General features: G+C 41.4%; 1 protein-coding gene across 4 annotated transcripts in view; it reads right to left on the bottom strand.

Moving 5' to 3' along the window:
• The window catches only part of LOC122175279 (L-threonine ammonia-lyase-like), a 28,082-nt gene extending 13,852 nt beyond the window's left edge, over positions 1-14,230 (bottom strand). Inside the window, exons 1-5 of one of the 4 annotated variants that reach the window (XM_042862814.1) lie at positions 14,039-14,230; positions 10,560-10,586; positions 7,606-7,948; positions 5,172-5,288; positions 4,172-4,413 (exon numbers count right to left, since the gene is read on the bottom strand). In XM_042862814.1, the coding sequence (XP_042718748.1) occupies positions 4,172-4,413; positions 5,172-5,288; positions 7,606-7,948; positions 10,560-10,586; positions 14,039-14,139 (830 nt within the window). In that variant the 5' untranslated portion in view covers positions 14,140-14,230. Of the gene's footprint in view, positions 1-4,171; positions 4,414-5,171; positions 5,289-7,605; positions 7,949-10,559; positions 10,587-13,847 lie in introns of all 4 variants that reach the window. The other 3 variants (XM_042862815.1, XM_042862816.1, XM_042862817.1) reach the window with 3 other exon arrangements.
• Between the last annotated feature and the right edge of the window lie 1,848 nt (positions 14,231-16,078).

Raw genomic sequence — 16,078 nt, 5'->3', positions numbered from 1 at the left:
ATGTTGTGCCATTGACAAACAGGGAGGAGCGAAATCAAAATGTGAGAAAAAAAATTATGACAAAAGAAAACCCTATGAAAAGCAGAGGTACAAGTGCTGTACGTATAGTCAGGTCAGCAAGTGCCTCAAGTCACCTGAATCTCTGCATTTGGGCCTAATAGGGGTGCTAGTTATCACATAGGAGTGGGTCCTACAATTAAAGCAGTAAACAGCAATCAGTGAGAATGTGTAGAATGGTTTGGCCATGGGTAGGCCTTCCAAATAGCATTTGAAGAGCCCATTGCTCTGTTATCAACACCAGGGATTTACAGAGCTGGTAAGGAGACAAATCATTTTTCTATTGTCACCATTTCTTAAGTTCTATGAATTCTGAATGTTCTGAATGTCAAAACTAAAAGCAAAGTCTGAAAAGAAGTTCTTTTTCTCTTATAAGTAGAAGTGCACATCCATTATAGTTAGGAATTTTTATGAAATTTAAGCAGGTTTTTTTGTTGTTGTTTTTTTTGCAAATATCAGACTGCTCCGGAATTCTGTCTTTTCACAGACTAGGGCCAGTATCTGATGCTTTCACATTGCTTTGGAATACCTAATGAAAAGATAAGCAAAGGATTTCTCTGCCAAAACTCTCACTAGCAAAACACTTTCACACGAAGGTAATTTAATGAGCAGAACGAGGACAAACAGAGTCAAAACACTGAAGAAATGTCCACTGTGCAGTCATATGATTTACTTGGATCTGCTTCTAAAAAGATGTTTTGGATTTTATTTAGATGTTGGCAATGCTGAAAATGTAGGATAAGACAGACAGAGTCAAGAAGTTACAGAGGTACCAGTAAGTGAACTCTTGAATTTACTGCGTTTATCAAAATACTTAGGGAGCTCTCTTCCTCTTTTCTATACATAACAAAATTTTTGTAAATATTATTGCCTCCTGATTTATTTACTTATTTTCTGGAGTCTTATTCACAAATAAGATTCAGAAGTTAGTTGTCCCTGCAATTCTGGGGACTTGCAAAGATGAATTAAAATGTGGAATACTCAACTTATGAACAGAACTGCTCTGACTAAAAATTGTTTCCAAAGGAGAGTGCTCTGTACATACAGATTGATTAGACTTGAGAGTTTTAGATAAACATGGGTTTTTTACTAGTATCTAATTAGAATGCCAGTTCACTAATTAGCCTTAAGTTTCTTGTAATAAATGAGTGATTTTATTTGCACTGTGATCGATAATTTGCTCTTTCAGTATCATATTGAAGGAAGGGCAATGAAGAGGAGCAGATAATTTTAAAGATTGTATATTCAAACATGTATTTATGAGTGACAGGTAGAAATCTGGCCCTTTGCCATCTGAAACACACAACATATCAGCAATCAAAATGGGCTGCCAGGCTGCAGGTTGACAATGAAATTCTGACTTGGCAGTTAGCAGGCTCTAGTCCTGATGAAGGGCGCCAAAGCTACCTGCTGCCCTCCTTAGAGAGGTAGACTACCCAAACCAGAAGGGAACTAGGATGTCTGATTGGTATTTGAATAAGGAATCACATGAGAAAGAATTGGACTCCCAAGGAAGGAAGGTGCGTAATTCATTGTGGCACCCTAATATCTCACAAATCAATCATTCTCACATCATCCCAAAGGTATTCTGTGATTTAGTGTCAATCTTTGGATTATATTTATCATAAGGTCCTGACTGACCACCTATAGAAACTGGAAATCCTGTGTTATCTGAGCAGCAATTACGTAGACTTCATGACCGAATTCCACCTTGGAAAATCACATTTCCTTCCTGGAATTTTACAGGAAGTTACAACTGGATGAAAAATTCCCTCTCCTAATTCAACAGCTGCACGCTCATTTTCATAACACTGCATTTTAATTGCACTCAAGAAATGGGACGCACTGACATGGACACACCCAACTACAGGACGTTACGTGCACAGGTGAGACTTAAGAGAGGCATGTAATGCCTGTTTCAGAAAGGAAAGAAGGAGTTGCTGGTTAAGGAGATCAGAGAATCCACAAAGACACTTTTCTTTATCCCAGCAGTACTGCAACAAGCCTGATCAATAAATGCATTTCATCTCTTGGATCTCATCTGCCTACCCTAGTAGAGAACAGAGTCCTGGACCGTTGCAGTTGTTTTCAGTATTCACTTCTTACTTACATTTTTTTTTTTTCTCTCTTATATTCAGTGAGCAATAAATAAAGAAAACAAACCCACCGGCTTTCATTGTGTGAGAATGCTTTTAGTATGTGGAAAAGCATTACTGTGATTTTTTAGGTATCAAAGGATAGTGTTGCTGAGAATTCTAGGCAAACTAGAATTAAAATAAAATAAAATTCCATTTCAGAAGTTCCTTTCTAAAGCAGGATGGCTAGTCTTTTATGAGTGGCTTTGGCAAGTGGTGGTGAATATGTGGCAGAAACACTGAAGATGACTTCTATCCATACATGCACTTGTCTCTCTGGGAAAATTATCCCCAGCCTATACCTAACAAAATGTGGCTCACAACTCCAAGCTTTTTTACATTGTCGCTATCTTTCAAAGTTGTTTTTTTTAATTTTTCCTTCAGATTGTGAAAAAACTCATCTGTGAAGAGAAACATTTTAATTAAACGTAGTGATAAATTGGATATCTACTTCTTAGTACTTGAAGCAGAATAAATCAGTGTTTTGACATTATCAATGATAATGTCATTTAGAACTCATCAATGCCAGATGATTTACACATACTGTCCCTAGAGCTTCACGTGCCCAGAAAATATTGCCCTTACATAACACAAATAATTATTTGGGTAGGAGGTGAAGATTAAACATGAAATTATAATACAACAATTATTTATTATGTGCAAATGCAATAGCTGATGCAAGCCAACTGGGAGTGAATGCACTGATTGAAAAACATCTGTCAGAAATTTGGAAATCACAAGATTATGGAAAGCTATGGTTTCCCAAAAAGAACATGACTGGCTTTAAAATTCAGTGGAGTCTAGGGTACCTTCCTTGCAAGTCTCAGTCTGAAGAAAGGCTGAGCCCATGGCAACAGCTGATGTGCACCAACCAGCCCTGCGGCCTCCAGCTGCTAGCAGAGCTCCCTGTGCAGCTGTAGAGTACAGTTTTTAATATTGCTTCCCTAGTGAACCAGTTAGGAAAGAATTAAGGACTCTTTATATCTTGTTCATTCTGAAATCCTCTTTCCAAGCAATATCATCCATTATCACTGTGTTTGTGGCAGTAGGGCTAACAGCCCAAGGGAGCAGGCTCTTACTTCAGCAAGAGCTGTATCAACTCACAGTGGTGGATAAAGCCTTGCAGCCTACACAGAGGCAGCAATGGCCTGGGTGTGAGACTGCAACTTAGTGCATCAGAGGGAGCTGTGTCATGATAGTGATCCACCCCTCTGCCCTTTCAGTGATCTTACTTCAAAAAAGCTTAGAAGAAAGAAAACTGAAGGCAAAGGCAGAAGAGACTGCAAAGAGAAAAGGAAGAAAAGGAACACTGAACCAGTTCTAAATAATTCTACCTCTTGCTCTAATTGTATTTTTATTAGACCTGGCTTATTCCATGAGCTCAAATAGCTCACAAACTCTATTTTATAATTAACTACTTCAACTTTCAGTCATCCTTAGCTACTTTAAATACGTGTGTGAAGTAGCCTCCTAATGAGCTTCCTTCAAGGAAAAAACAAATTTGACAAGTCACACAAGATATTTTGCAGCATTAATCTCTTGCTCTATCCTACACTTCCAAACCCTTTGTGTTTAAGGTTAACTTTAACCCACCTTGATCCTGAGAAAGAGACCAAAAACAGACCAAACCTCAGTGCATACTGACATGTTTCATAAAGATTTAACATACACCTGTAATTTTATATAAATATAAATATGTATATATATGTACACACACACACACAGGATATATTCATCCCATGAAGTTCCTGATCAGGAAGTTTCCTTAACCTTGGGAAAATGGGAAGCGCCTCATTTTGGATTCCATTCCAAAGTGTTACAGAAAGATTTACTGTTTGCACCTTAGAAAATAAAAGTACCTCAGTTACAGGAGCCTTTTTATGATATATGAGCAAATGTTCAGTTAATGACAAATAATTAAACCACTTGTTTTTACTTTAGTGCTATGGTCTTTCTAAACAATCTGACTTCCCACTTACTCTTCCAGGTAGAGATAACCATTTTCCTGTGCCAGCCTTCTTGCATGCATCTGGGAGTCTTTAGCTGTAGTGCCATAGGATATAACCATGGCACCGTACTCACGGCACATTTTCACTTTGGCAGGGGAAGTGCTGGTTGACATGATGACAAAAACTGGGATACGAAGCTCTGAGGCATGGTAAGCAACAGCCATGGAAAAGTTCCCATCTGAAGCCACAATCACTCCCTTCCTTTGCTGATCCTAAAAACACAGAAAAGTTTAATGCATATTATGCAGTATCACAAATTTGTCTCATATAATTCTTGATCAGCCTAGTGGTCCGACATTTTTCTATTAGGAAGTTCTCTTTTCCTCTGCTGTCTAATAATTTTAGGGTATTATGAAACAGTACACACATCTGAGGTGATTTTTAGACACAGAACTAAGACAGCATAAGATCAGTCCCTGTTCCTGGATTGAGATCCTTTTCCTCATCCACTGTCACTTTCATCATCACTTCAAATTTGGTGGTTTCATGTATCAGAACACATACACATATAAGCAATCCCATCTAAACATCACAGGAAAACAGAAGGTTACACTTTGCCAATTATTCTTTCAAACATTTTAAGTATTCACCACTGGATTGGCCATGCATAAGTACAACATGTTACATTGAGGTATTTTTCACCCAGAGGATGGTGAGGCACTGGGACAGGTTGCCCATGGAGGTTGTGGATGCCCCATCCCTGGAGGCATTCAAGGCCAGGCTGGATGTGGCTCTGGGCAGCCTGGTCTGCTGGTTGGTGACCCTGCACACAGCAGGGGGTTGGAACTAGATGAGCATTGTGGTCCTTTTCAACGCTGGCCGTTCTGTGATTCTATGATTTGCAGACCTATCTATGTTGTTTAACACAGTGGTTCAAAAGTCAAGAAGCACCACAGGTAAAGTCTAATTGTGTTTGATTGCTGTGAAACAGAACAAATTATTTATTTTTATACTTGACATTTTGTTATACCTGAGGCAGTGATGTCAGAAGATAAAGCACACCTCTCTCCTTCACAGATCCCGTGTACTGGAGGAACTCTTTCTTTAGGTAGAGGTCAACTCCATACAGCTTGGATAGCCTGGAGTACTGGACAACAGAAACATGATTATTGTGGTGATGGACCTAAAATTAAGAAAAACCTGCTCCATTCAGGCAGGCATATGAATGCTGTGCAGGATCCCCAAAAAGTACATTTACAAAATCCTGTGCTAGGAGCTCCCACTTGCTGCTCCCTGTGAAAATCAGGCTGCAGAACTTAAGGAAATTGCTTCAGAAACTAAGAGGATAGCAGTTCCTAACCTAAACACCCTAAATTATAGAGACTGCTTAAACAAAACAGGAGAGCACTGGACATGAAATGCTCCTTTACTGGACTTTCACATACCTCCCCACTGCTACTCGTTCTGTTTTTTAGAGCATCTTGGATTCTACAGTAAGGAGAAAGGATTTGAGGAGTTGAATCCTGTGACTTTGTGTAGTTGCTGCCTCCTACATTTTAAAATGAACATTAGTCACAGAAGTGGTATACTTCAGGTATGTCTTTTTTTAAGTATTGATTGTCAACATTTTAACTCTTCAAGTTTTCTTTTTCTGCTTTTTTTAACTGAGGCTTTTTTACATGGCATAAATACAACAGCTATTTCTAGCAATGGAGGCGTCCATCTATACTCACCTGTAGCAACCCAATGTGTGAGAGTCAATGTCCCACCCTCTAACTTTTCCCTTTTGTAACCTTGCCCTTATCTAGGGACCACGGATACCAAGTCTGAGGATACCAAGTCAGCACAGTGCAGCCTCTGCTTGGCATCCATAAAGCCAACACAAAACAACACAAAAGTTCCTACATCAGGGCCCAAATCAATGTCCAATTCAATTCTCAGTCCTTGCTTCCCTTTACTTAATACCTCTGTAATATCTCTCATGAGCATGCATCATGCCATGTCTCAGCTTCAGGCAGATTGCTGACTGAAGGAGGATGCTTCACTCATGGTACTGCCTGGAGTTTAGGAACCAGGATGCAAAGTATTTGTCTGTTCAGTTAATCGAGTAAGTTTTAGTCAAACTTGCTTCTTTATGCAAATGAAACTCTGAAAGCGGCTCTTACCTCCCACTCCGGAATTCCATTTAAGCTATTTAAGTTAAGGGGCAGAGTTGCCTGAGAGCAACTGTGAATAGGCCCAAGAGAACTTCACTGCCTGTGAGCAGGAGCACTGTCAATGTATGAGGAGCTCCATATCACACAGATGCCTCTGCAGGGACAGAAGATGAGCACTGTGGTTCACACTCCTTTTCTCACACTGCGTGTAGAGCAGGAGCCATGCTTAGGGAGCAGTTAGGGAGTTAGGACTGAGGTACAGATCCCAGTATTTGGGAGCTGTTTGTCGGATCCATCCAAGCAGGGGGTGCAAATGAATCCTGCTGTGGGCATGTGGCCAAGACTACCCTTATTCTGGGAACAGAGCCAAACAAAAAAAACAACAAAAAAACCCTACTGAAAATCATTATGATACCTCTGGATCAGGCACAATCAGTGCTGTGCACTGCAGACCCAACTGACCTGCACCCACAGACTGCCAGCCCCAGATAGGGGCTCACACATCATGTTCCCTTTTCCATGCAGTCCAGAAAGACAACTGACAGCTGGTGAGGCCAGTGGTGTGCCCAGGAAGACATCTCTGCAGAGTGACTTGGGGCTGCTCTGCTCAGCTGCCACTTAGCAAAGACTCCTTTCCCACAGCAAGAAAAAAAGGAGATCAGCCAATCAGTGCCTACAGCCGCCTTCCTGAGGAGCTCCCAATAGCAGAAAGACATCTTGAATCCAATAGCTGAAGTCTGCACTGAAGAAATGGTGCAACTGCACCTCTCTTACGTTTGAACAGATGCTTCTGCATCTACAATGAGAGCGTTCCCATGTGTGTGTTTCTCAATGCCCTTGTTTTGTTGAAGAAGCATGTGGCAGAACCACCTGGTCACAGTACAGAGCCAGGCTTCCCAGGCTTCCCAGGCCAGGAAGCAATATCTGATCCTTCACACTTCCCAGATGTGTGGGCTGGTTCCAAAAAAGACCCCCTCACATGACTCCTTACTCTGACACTAACACAGGGACTCCCTGTAGCAAGAGTTTTTCACCAGGAGCATAATACCACATTGCATTAAGTCAGTGCCTAATGTGGTTTATCCTTTGTTTACAGGTCACTGCAATCTTCGAGGATTACACTTTGCAGTTAGCACAAACAGGTAAGTAGAAAATGATTACTGACAGTTCACAACAACTAATATAAACTCAGGTCATCTCACACAAATCCATCTGCTACAGCGAATGCTCTTCATTCATTTCTGACCAACTTCCATTAAAAAAATAAAAGCACTATTAAGAGAGCTTAAAGCCATAAGAATCCCCTACCATGCAAGGGGTTTTCTGAACACCGGACTGGATTTTGAAAGCTGCTGCACTAATGTCTTCAAATCGAATCAGTTTGTTGTGGCTGGACAGGCTGGTCCTGCTGCTTGACTGAGGGAGGAGGGAAAGGGCATCCCCAAGTAACTCCTCATTACGGCTGACTATCTTCATTTCCCACGTCTTCACGTCCCCATTGAGGTAATCCTCCTCAACGAAATCTTTCAGTCTTTCGGGGTTGATTGGTGGTGGCCTCTGCCCAATGTGTCCATTTCTTATTGGCCCATCCTTACAAAGGCGAAGATCACAAAGTGCTGGACCATCTTGTTTCTTTATTTTACTGTCATCCCTGGAAACAAATAGGAAAGCTTAGATGATTAAAGGCTTGAATTTAGCATTTAAGTTACTCTTAAATCAATTGCACGTCTCAGTTGCTCTTTGCAAGCTTCAGACTAAATTATGAACATCTTCTTAACTATCTTGTAGATGGATTGAAAGCTACTGTGACCAGCCAGTTTTTACTAAAGGCACAGATGACTTGACAGGCAGACAAATTGTGTCATAACCAATTAAATAGGAAAAATATCATGCACGCTGTCTGGGCAGGCAGAAAATACTTGGTCTTTGGAAAAGAGCTGATTGTGTGCCTGGCCTGTGGATATAACTGTGGAAATAGTATGAGTCTCTCTACATAAAGTAGAAGGAGAAGAATCTCTTGGAAGAGATTATTTTCTAAAAAATCAGCATGGTAAAATACGTCAGAGATAGACCATAGGCCAAAGACAAAAAACATTCACCAGTTTTGCAAAGTAATTTCAATTTAAGCTATGCAGTCATTCATCAGCAGAATAGGTCAAAGCAAATGTCATCCTAATTCTAGAGCAGCAATGTGCATTGTAATAAGTTCGTAAAAGAACTTCAAAAATATTTAGAAACAGCTGCTTTTTGAGCAACTGCCCTACTTTTAAATGTCCATTTTCTGTGTGGTTCCATAAGCTATGCTTGAAGCTCTGCTTCCTATTACACCTCCAGTTGTCCCATTGAGGAGTTCACGTAACAATATGAGCAGTGCAAGGGGTTCTTTTTAGTGGGAACTATTAGTGATAGGTGGATGGTTGGACTGGATGATCTTGGAGGTCTTTTCCAACCTTGGTGTTTCCGTGATTCCGATTCTGTAATATTTGAATCAAGTACTATTCTGGTGGCATCAGTCATTCTTAAATCTTCTCTCTCCAAAATGTCTCGTATCAGTGCCTATTTTCTAAAACATACAAACAAATAGATAATTGATACAATTTTAATTTATGTTGACATTCATGATTTACGACATTGTCCCAAGAGGTATCTTAAAGCTGATACATCCAAAGAGCAGACATTGTGTTTTCAAATTAAATAGTGTATCAAGTAGATCTGTTCTACGCTTTGCTGCTCATTTCTTCTCGTTTGGGGTTAAAGAGTTGGAACATTTAGTAAGGATGTTTGAGTTGCTGTGTTAGGCCTCGTGCACATTAGTGAGCTTAATGCAGATATGAGAATCAGATCAAACTGGCAAACTTGTCATGGCACAGCCCACAGATCTGGAAACCAAATGGGACTATTGCATAAACAACAACTGCTGTGATGTAAGGGACCACACCTCTGCTAGGAGCTCATCTCTGCCATCCGCAACGCCCCCAAAGAAGTAAAACCCTTTTCTACACAGTAGCAGATTACCACTCCAAAAAGAATAGAACATATTTATCTTATCTCTAATTCTCTAATCATGTTATCTAAAGTGTTTAGCAAGCATTAGCAATGAATGATATTATGCTGGGTTTAAGCATAGAGTGAAACGCAAACATAAAATATAACGAGCAAAAACCTATGATTTTTTCCAGGTGATTTTTTTTACTGATTGGAATTTGAAACAGAAAATACATTCTGATTTGCTCCCAGTGCCTGCTGCAATGAACTACAAAAGGTCTGTTAAAAAGATAGGCAAAAGTCCATTGATAAATCAGGGTTCTGCTAGAAAGTACAAATTACAGGGTAACATCCCCCCATTCTAGTGCCATCAAATGTTTTCCCATCAGTCAATATAAAAAAAAAAAAATTAATTTCTGGCCCTATTCTGAGATTTTCCTTTTTTTTTTTTTTTTTTTTTTTGGCAGAATAAAGGAGAATTTTGCAGCAGAGCTCTTGTGAGCATCTGCCAAGGTCCCTAATGAAGACAATATCTTATAACCATTAAAAAAAAGTCAAATGTTAAAAATGCATAATCTTTTCAAGCTTGAGATAGTTTTAAAGCACATCTGAAACATTAACATCTCAGCATGTCTTATGGAAACAATCATCTGTTTGCATCTGAAAGGTCAGCAGCCTTGTTAACAAAGGAACTTCATCATCCTATTTTATATACTATTTTCTTTGGATTAATATTTTTTCTCCTTCCATGTCTATATTTTTCAGTTACATTGGTGAATGACATTTCCCCCACTGAACCCATCTGGGTGAACACATGTGCTTTCAAACCTACAAGGGAAGCAACTAATACTCCTGTTGGGTTAGATATATCTATCTCCTCCAGCACAGCCCAAGAACTTTGCACAAGCCACCTGTATTCATTTCCTTCACAAGAGCAGCCAACATCAGCAATGAGACATGCAGACACCAACCTATGCCTTCCCATGCACAGCCAGAACACAGCTCCTTGTCCAGAGGTCATGCCCAACAGATGAAAGTGCAGAGCCAATGTAAATACAAACCCTGGCGCTAGAAAACATCACTCCTTTCCAATGCATTGCTTTTCCTTTTTTGGAGTTTGTTTAGGAAAGTTTTCACGAGAAAGTCTGTTTGTCTCCAGCATAAAGCAAATATTCAGCTGGAAAGTTTTGTGACACGGTTAATGAACATGCCATTTTACCTTTAAAGTGATTAGTAAAAGTAAACATGGAAAAAAATCCAACAACTTATAAACCTACTTTTTCAAGAACAGCTGCTCAGCATAACTGCAAAAAACAAAAGAGAAGATCCATATGCAGACATTCCACAAATCATTAAGGGACTGGAAAAATTATCACATTTATCAACAGACAGCTTTAAATAGTTTAAAGTCTCAAAGCCAATACAAAGACAATCTGTGCCAAAATGTAGTCCTACAAGGATAAAACACAACGACCCAGAATGGAGCTCTGCTTCTAGGCTGCTGTCTTGAATGCGCTGATATTTTCTCATCAAGTCACACAGCACTGGGGAAACAAGCTTGGAAAAATAGTAATATTCATACAACAATGAGTTATTAAAAGCAACAGAAATAATGTTTAGAAGATATATGGAGGTCGGTCTAACCATGACAGTTACATGCATTGTTCAAGAAGCTATCTATGGCCCAGGAAGACCCTGAGCACTTGTTTGGCAGACTCCACAAGACAAAATGAAAGAAAGTGCCATTTTTGAGCATCTTATTCTTGTCTCCAGACTGTCATTATGGTCACCACTACAAAGAATATACAGCCAGATGGCCTCTTGCTTGGACCCAGTGGTTGGCATTTTGATATCTGGCCCACCTGCAGCAGCGTTGGCATGTTTAGCAACATGTGTCACGACAGCGCATTTGTAGGCAGAAAATAACATCCTCACTGAAAACTCAGTGATTTCCACAGCAGTTTTTGTCACCTGCATTCACGATACAGACTCACTGTGAGGAGGGGCTGACAGCACAGCAGAAGTTTTAGCATCCTTAAAGCTCTACGCCGCGAGAAGAATTTCAAACTCCAGTATATCAGTCAGACTGATGCAGCACAGAGCAAAGAGGCTGCTGCTAAGCCTGAGTGCCACATCAATCCATCCCACTGAATTGGGATAGACCTGCAACCCAACATAGCAGCATGTGCAGACAGACGTACATATATGTACATGTAATCTATACATGGATTTCTTTTTTATTTCATTCTTTTTAATGCTATTGTGGGGAAGAGGTTTCCTCTGTGTTCATATCCATACACTACCATCATCTTCACACTCCACTCTCCCCCACCTCTTTCTTCTCTGCCTCAGACCTCCACATCCCTCTGAAACACTCCTGATTTATTGCCATCCCTTTCTTCAGTACCTCTTAAACCTTCCTGTTCCATCTCAACACATTTTGGCAATATAATCCCTGTGAGCTGTCCTGCTTTTGCAAAATCCTCATTGACACTCCCAGTATATTTGTTTGCATGTCTACGAGTTTTTCGTTTTTTCTCCAAACAAAACCAAATGCTGCAATAGCAGCTGTTCTTAAGTCACAGAATCATAGAAACATAGAATGGCCTGAGTTGAAAAAGGCCTCAAAGATTATCTAGTTTCAACCCTCCTGCAGCAGCCTACTCAAGTTGGTCTTGAAAAAGATGATGAAAATGATGATTCATTTCTTGATGAAAAAGATAGAAGAATAAAAAATTGCTTTAGATAGCTAAATGTCATACAAAGGTTACCAAATCACACAGAACTCACTAATATCCTTCCCTAAACAGAAATACAAAATCAGTGAATAGGAGCTCACCTTTGATGACAGAAAGTGGGGCATAGACAGACAGTGTGACTCACCTAAGACTCCCGCAGGAAGTTCATAGCAGGGCTACTTATTAGAGTGTCTTAAAGATGAGGAGATCATGGCTTAGCTCCTAGCCTGCATGACATCAATGCTAGAGGATGTATGCACATGTGGCCATCCGCCACGGACAGGTACAAAACAACCGAGCCTTGAAACCGAGCTCACTGCAGGCACTGATAACTCCACTTTCCCTGTGCAGCAGTTTGACAAAATTATGTGGTTTTACAGTGAGTCCAAAGGAAGCTGACACTCATACAGGGAATAACCAAGCCTCATTATTACCGTTTAAAAAATGTACCTTCAGTTTTAGCAATTCAGAGAAACTGCAGCTGGAGCCCAGCAATGTATCTGCATTCATTGATGAATTCATCCCCATTTTTCTGTACTTATTACTATAATGTCTTTGCTTGTTACTGGCACTAGCAAGTAGGAACCAGCTGCAAAAAAGATAATGTGAGAAAAAATAACCTGAAAGCAAGAGGAACTCAGAAGGTCACCCTCCTGGTTACCTCTGCTCCAACAGCTCCGAAGTGTCCCTCATACAGACTCTTCTGAGCACCTTGCAGAGAACTCTCATGTTGTGAAGGTCAGATGGTCAGAACAGAACCCTGCACGCAGCTTGACAGTTAAAACTCTTAAAGAAGTTGACTCTTCCTCTTGAAGCTAAATCTATTCTGAATTCAGACGTTCTCTTGTGATTAACGCATTTCATAATTCACCCGTATACTACAGAAGGGATGACATAAACATAATGAGAGGAAAATAACAGTTCTGTGATCAAGTGACTGGTTGAAGATTCTCAGTTCACTGCAGACATGCTGTGTGCCTTTGGGCAAGCCATTCTTCAGGTGTGAGAGTGGGAACTTCTCAACCCTTCTGGTGTATTTTCTCTCAAGCTGTCTATTCTATAGGGGCTTAGGTTTCTTGGAAAAATATGCTTTTAACTTATGCAACAATTTGTAGAAAGTGGGACATTATCACAGAAATCATAGAATGGCCCAGGTTGGAAGGGACCTCAAGGATCATGAATCTCCAACTCCCCTGCCACATGCCAGGCCACCAACCTCCACATTTAATACCAGACCAGGCTGCTCAGGGCCCCATCCAGCCTGGTCTTGAACACCTCCAGGGATGGACCGGGCATCCACAGCCTCTCTGGGCAGCCTGTTCCATTGCCCCTTTTTATCCATCATCTGGGAACATCACATCTTACTAGCAATGTCCAGATAATAAAGCAGGGGGAGGAAACTAGGGAAAAGGTTAAGAGTGAGTTTGTGCCAGCACAGCTGTGTCACAGAGGTGCAGCCCCATGGTCAGTGCCATTCAGTGGCTCTGGACACTTCCTAAATTCCCCCCCTTGGCTGAACACAGCAATACAAACAGATTATAAGCTCCAGAACAAAGGTAGGTACTTAACGTCTATCACAGCAGAATGCTACATGACCTGTCCCAAGGTAAATTTTGGGCAATCGATAGGCCTGCCTGAGATTTTCCTAATACATGCTCACAGAGAAGTCACAGATCTGAGCATCAGCTTCAAGTACTCACAGCTCCACTGCTTCCAGTGGATGACTCCAGAAGCACTTCACAGCCACAGAACCCCAGGAGACATTGGAAAATTACCAACAATCTTTTTTTTTTTTTTCTTTTAAGAAAGGAAAATAGAAATCATTACCTATACAGCACAGCGACTAAATAAACAACGAGGCGAAGCAAAACTCCAACTATGACACAGTAAGGAGGCAGGAGGGGTCCAGGGGAGGTCATGTCCACAAGTCTGGCCCTGGGTGGACCCAAAGGGCTGACCAAGGCCCCCGCAAGAAAAAAGGAGCTCTAGTTCTAAGTCAGACAGCAATACTCTCCAACCTTTGCCAGAAAGGATCGTAGTCTTCATCTTCCCTGTAGCGGTCCCTGGGAGTTCTGTTTTTTAACACCCTGGAGTAGATCAACTGTGCTGCAAAATTCATTGTAATTCCGGGTGCAGAGCACAGCAGGAGGGACACACTTGCCTGCGGGCACCACCAGCCCTGCACTGCCTGGGTGGGAAGAGCAGGTGACTTGTTGGGAGCAGCAATCCAGTGGGAATGGGGGAGGGGAAGTGACTTTGAGAGACGGTTGCTGCTATTTAAAGAGATTATTTCAGAGGCCAACCTGTCCTTGTCAATTTGAGTCAGGGCCTGGATTATGTGGGGTGACATTCTGTTAGCAGGACACTTGAAGCTTTACTTACTTACCGCTGAGCTGCAGAGCATGATCTGGGCTTACTGCAGGGCCCACGATTTAACACCATGCACTAGGGTCGACACAAGTAGCAAGGAAGGCCCAGCTTCTTCTTGTGGTGCTTGAGTCACGTGCGGAGACACTTTAGGGCAGCACCAGGGGACACAGGCTTTTGTGACTAAGGAAAGAAGAGGCTGGCCACTTCCTTTGGGTCTTCATTTGGGCCAGCTCATGCAGATGGAGAGAAGGGAAAAGATCATCTGGAGTAAAGACTCAAGTCACTTATACAAATCTATTCTTCATTACCCTATGGGGATGTTACCAAAGGTGGTGAGGGATTTCCAAACGCGAGATGGCTGTCTAATGGGATGGGGATGGGAGTCCTTCTGCAGTTCTCCTCCTCTGGAATATAGCCCCTTGTGCACAGCCTGCTTGGGGACTGGCCAGGCATCATTTCTCAGGTGTTGGGGTCCCTCGGTACCCTCCCTGCTTTCTGCTTATAGCATAGAAAACTTTAATGTCTAAGATAAAGAGCTAGCATATTGTAATCTAACCCAAGTTGTGACCTCACCCCCTCTACAGAATACGCTGACCAGTATAATGAACTGCTTTATAGGGAAGAGCCATTATAAATGATTTAATAGTCTTCTAGGAGCTCTAGGAAGCTCTGAGCCATGTTGCTGGAGCCTTCCATACCTGGGTATGGCAGACAGGTCCATACTTTTTGGATTGCAATACAGAAAAAGCTCTAGATTCACCACTTCTTCCCGAGTCTCTCATCTTCAAAGCTTTTGCCCTTTGCTTTCCAGTGGTGGATGTGTAACCCGTGGAGCTGCTTGTGGTGCACATGGCCATAACCCTGCAGCATGCTACTGCCAGAGGCAAGGAGACAAAAGGGCAGTCAGCTCTAAGACTCAAGTTTGGGATGGCTTCATCCGTGCCTTGAAAAGCAAAGAGAGAAGGTGGGTGGAATTGCCACTTCACTCAAAGCACATCTGAAGTGAAATGGTGGAGAGGAAAAGGAACATATAACAGTAAAAACTGCAATACTTAGCTTTAGGATGGCTGGGAGTCCTGACTGATGTATTAGAAGATCCTCCTACCAGCAAACTACACAGATGAAACACAGATTTTGAAGAAGCTGAGTAGGGAGACACTGAAGATCTGTATTCATGTGATAAACATTAACATCAGAAGCTCCAAGTATGGCCCTCCCTAGCATTTATGGCTGCAAGGAGGCATCACTTTTCTTCTGCCTTTTTCCCTCTTGCTCAGTAATACATTTGCAGGTGGGTACATGTTACCTTCTTCATGTCCTGCTTAAGGCAAGCCCCTACCCCAGCCATGTCACAAAAGTGCATTACATATCTTTACATAATTCCATACAGGAAGGGCATACTTCCCTTCCTGTTCTTGCACAAGTGGACTCATGCAGTGAGGAACACAACAACTTGCATAAAATCAAAAAAAGGGTCAAGTCCAACACTGTATGTTAGTATGTTAGAACTTCTTCAAGGGAACCACAAGAGAGTTGCTATTCTGCATACATACTGCTCAAGTATTTTTTGCTGGAGAATGATGAACACAAAATACACGTGAACAAAACTTACCACAAAACCTGAACAGAAGCTTATTTTACCATTTTTAACAACTAGAAGAATGGAGTCAGAAAGAGCAAAATATCAC

The sequence above is a fragment of the Lagopus leucura genome, unplaced genomic scaffold (assembly GCF_019238085.1).
Source record: "Lagopus leucura isolate 7727_CA_CO unplaced genomic scaffold, USGS_WTPT01 Super-Scaffold_739, whole genome shotgun sequence".
Classification (NCBI taxonomy): domain Eukaryota; kingdom Metazoa; phylum Chordata; class Aves; order Galliformes; family Phasianidae; genus Lagopus; species Lagopus leucura.
This window is presented reverse-complemented; position numbering and strand designations above follow the sequence as displayed.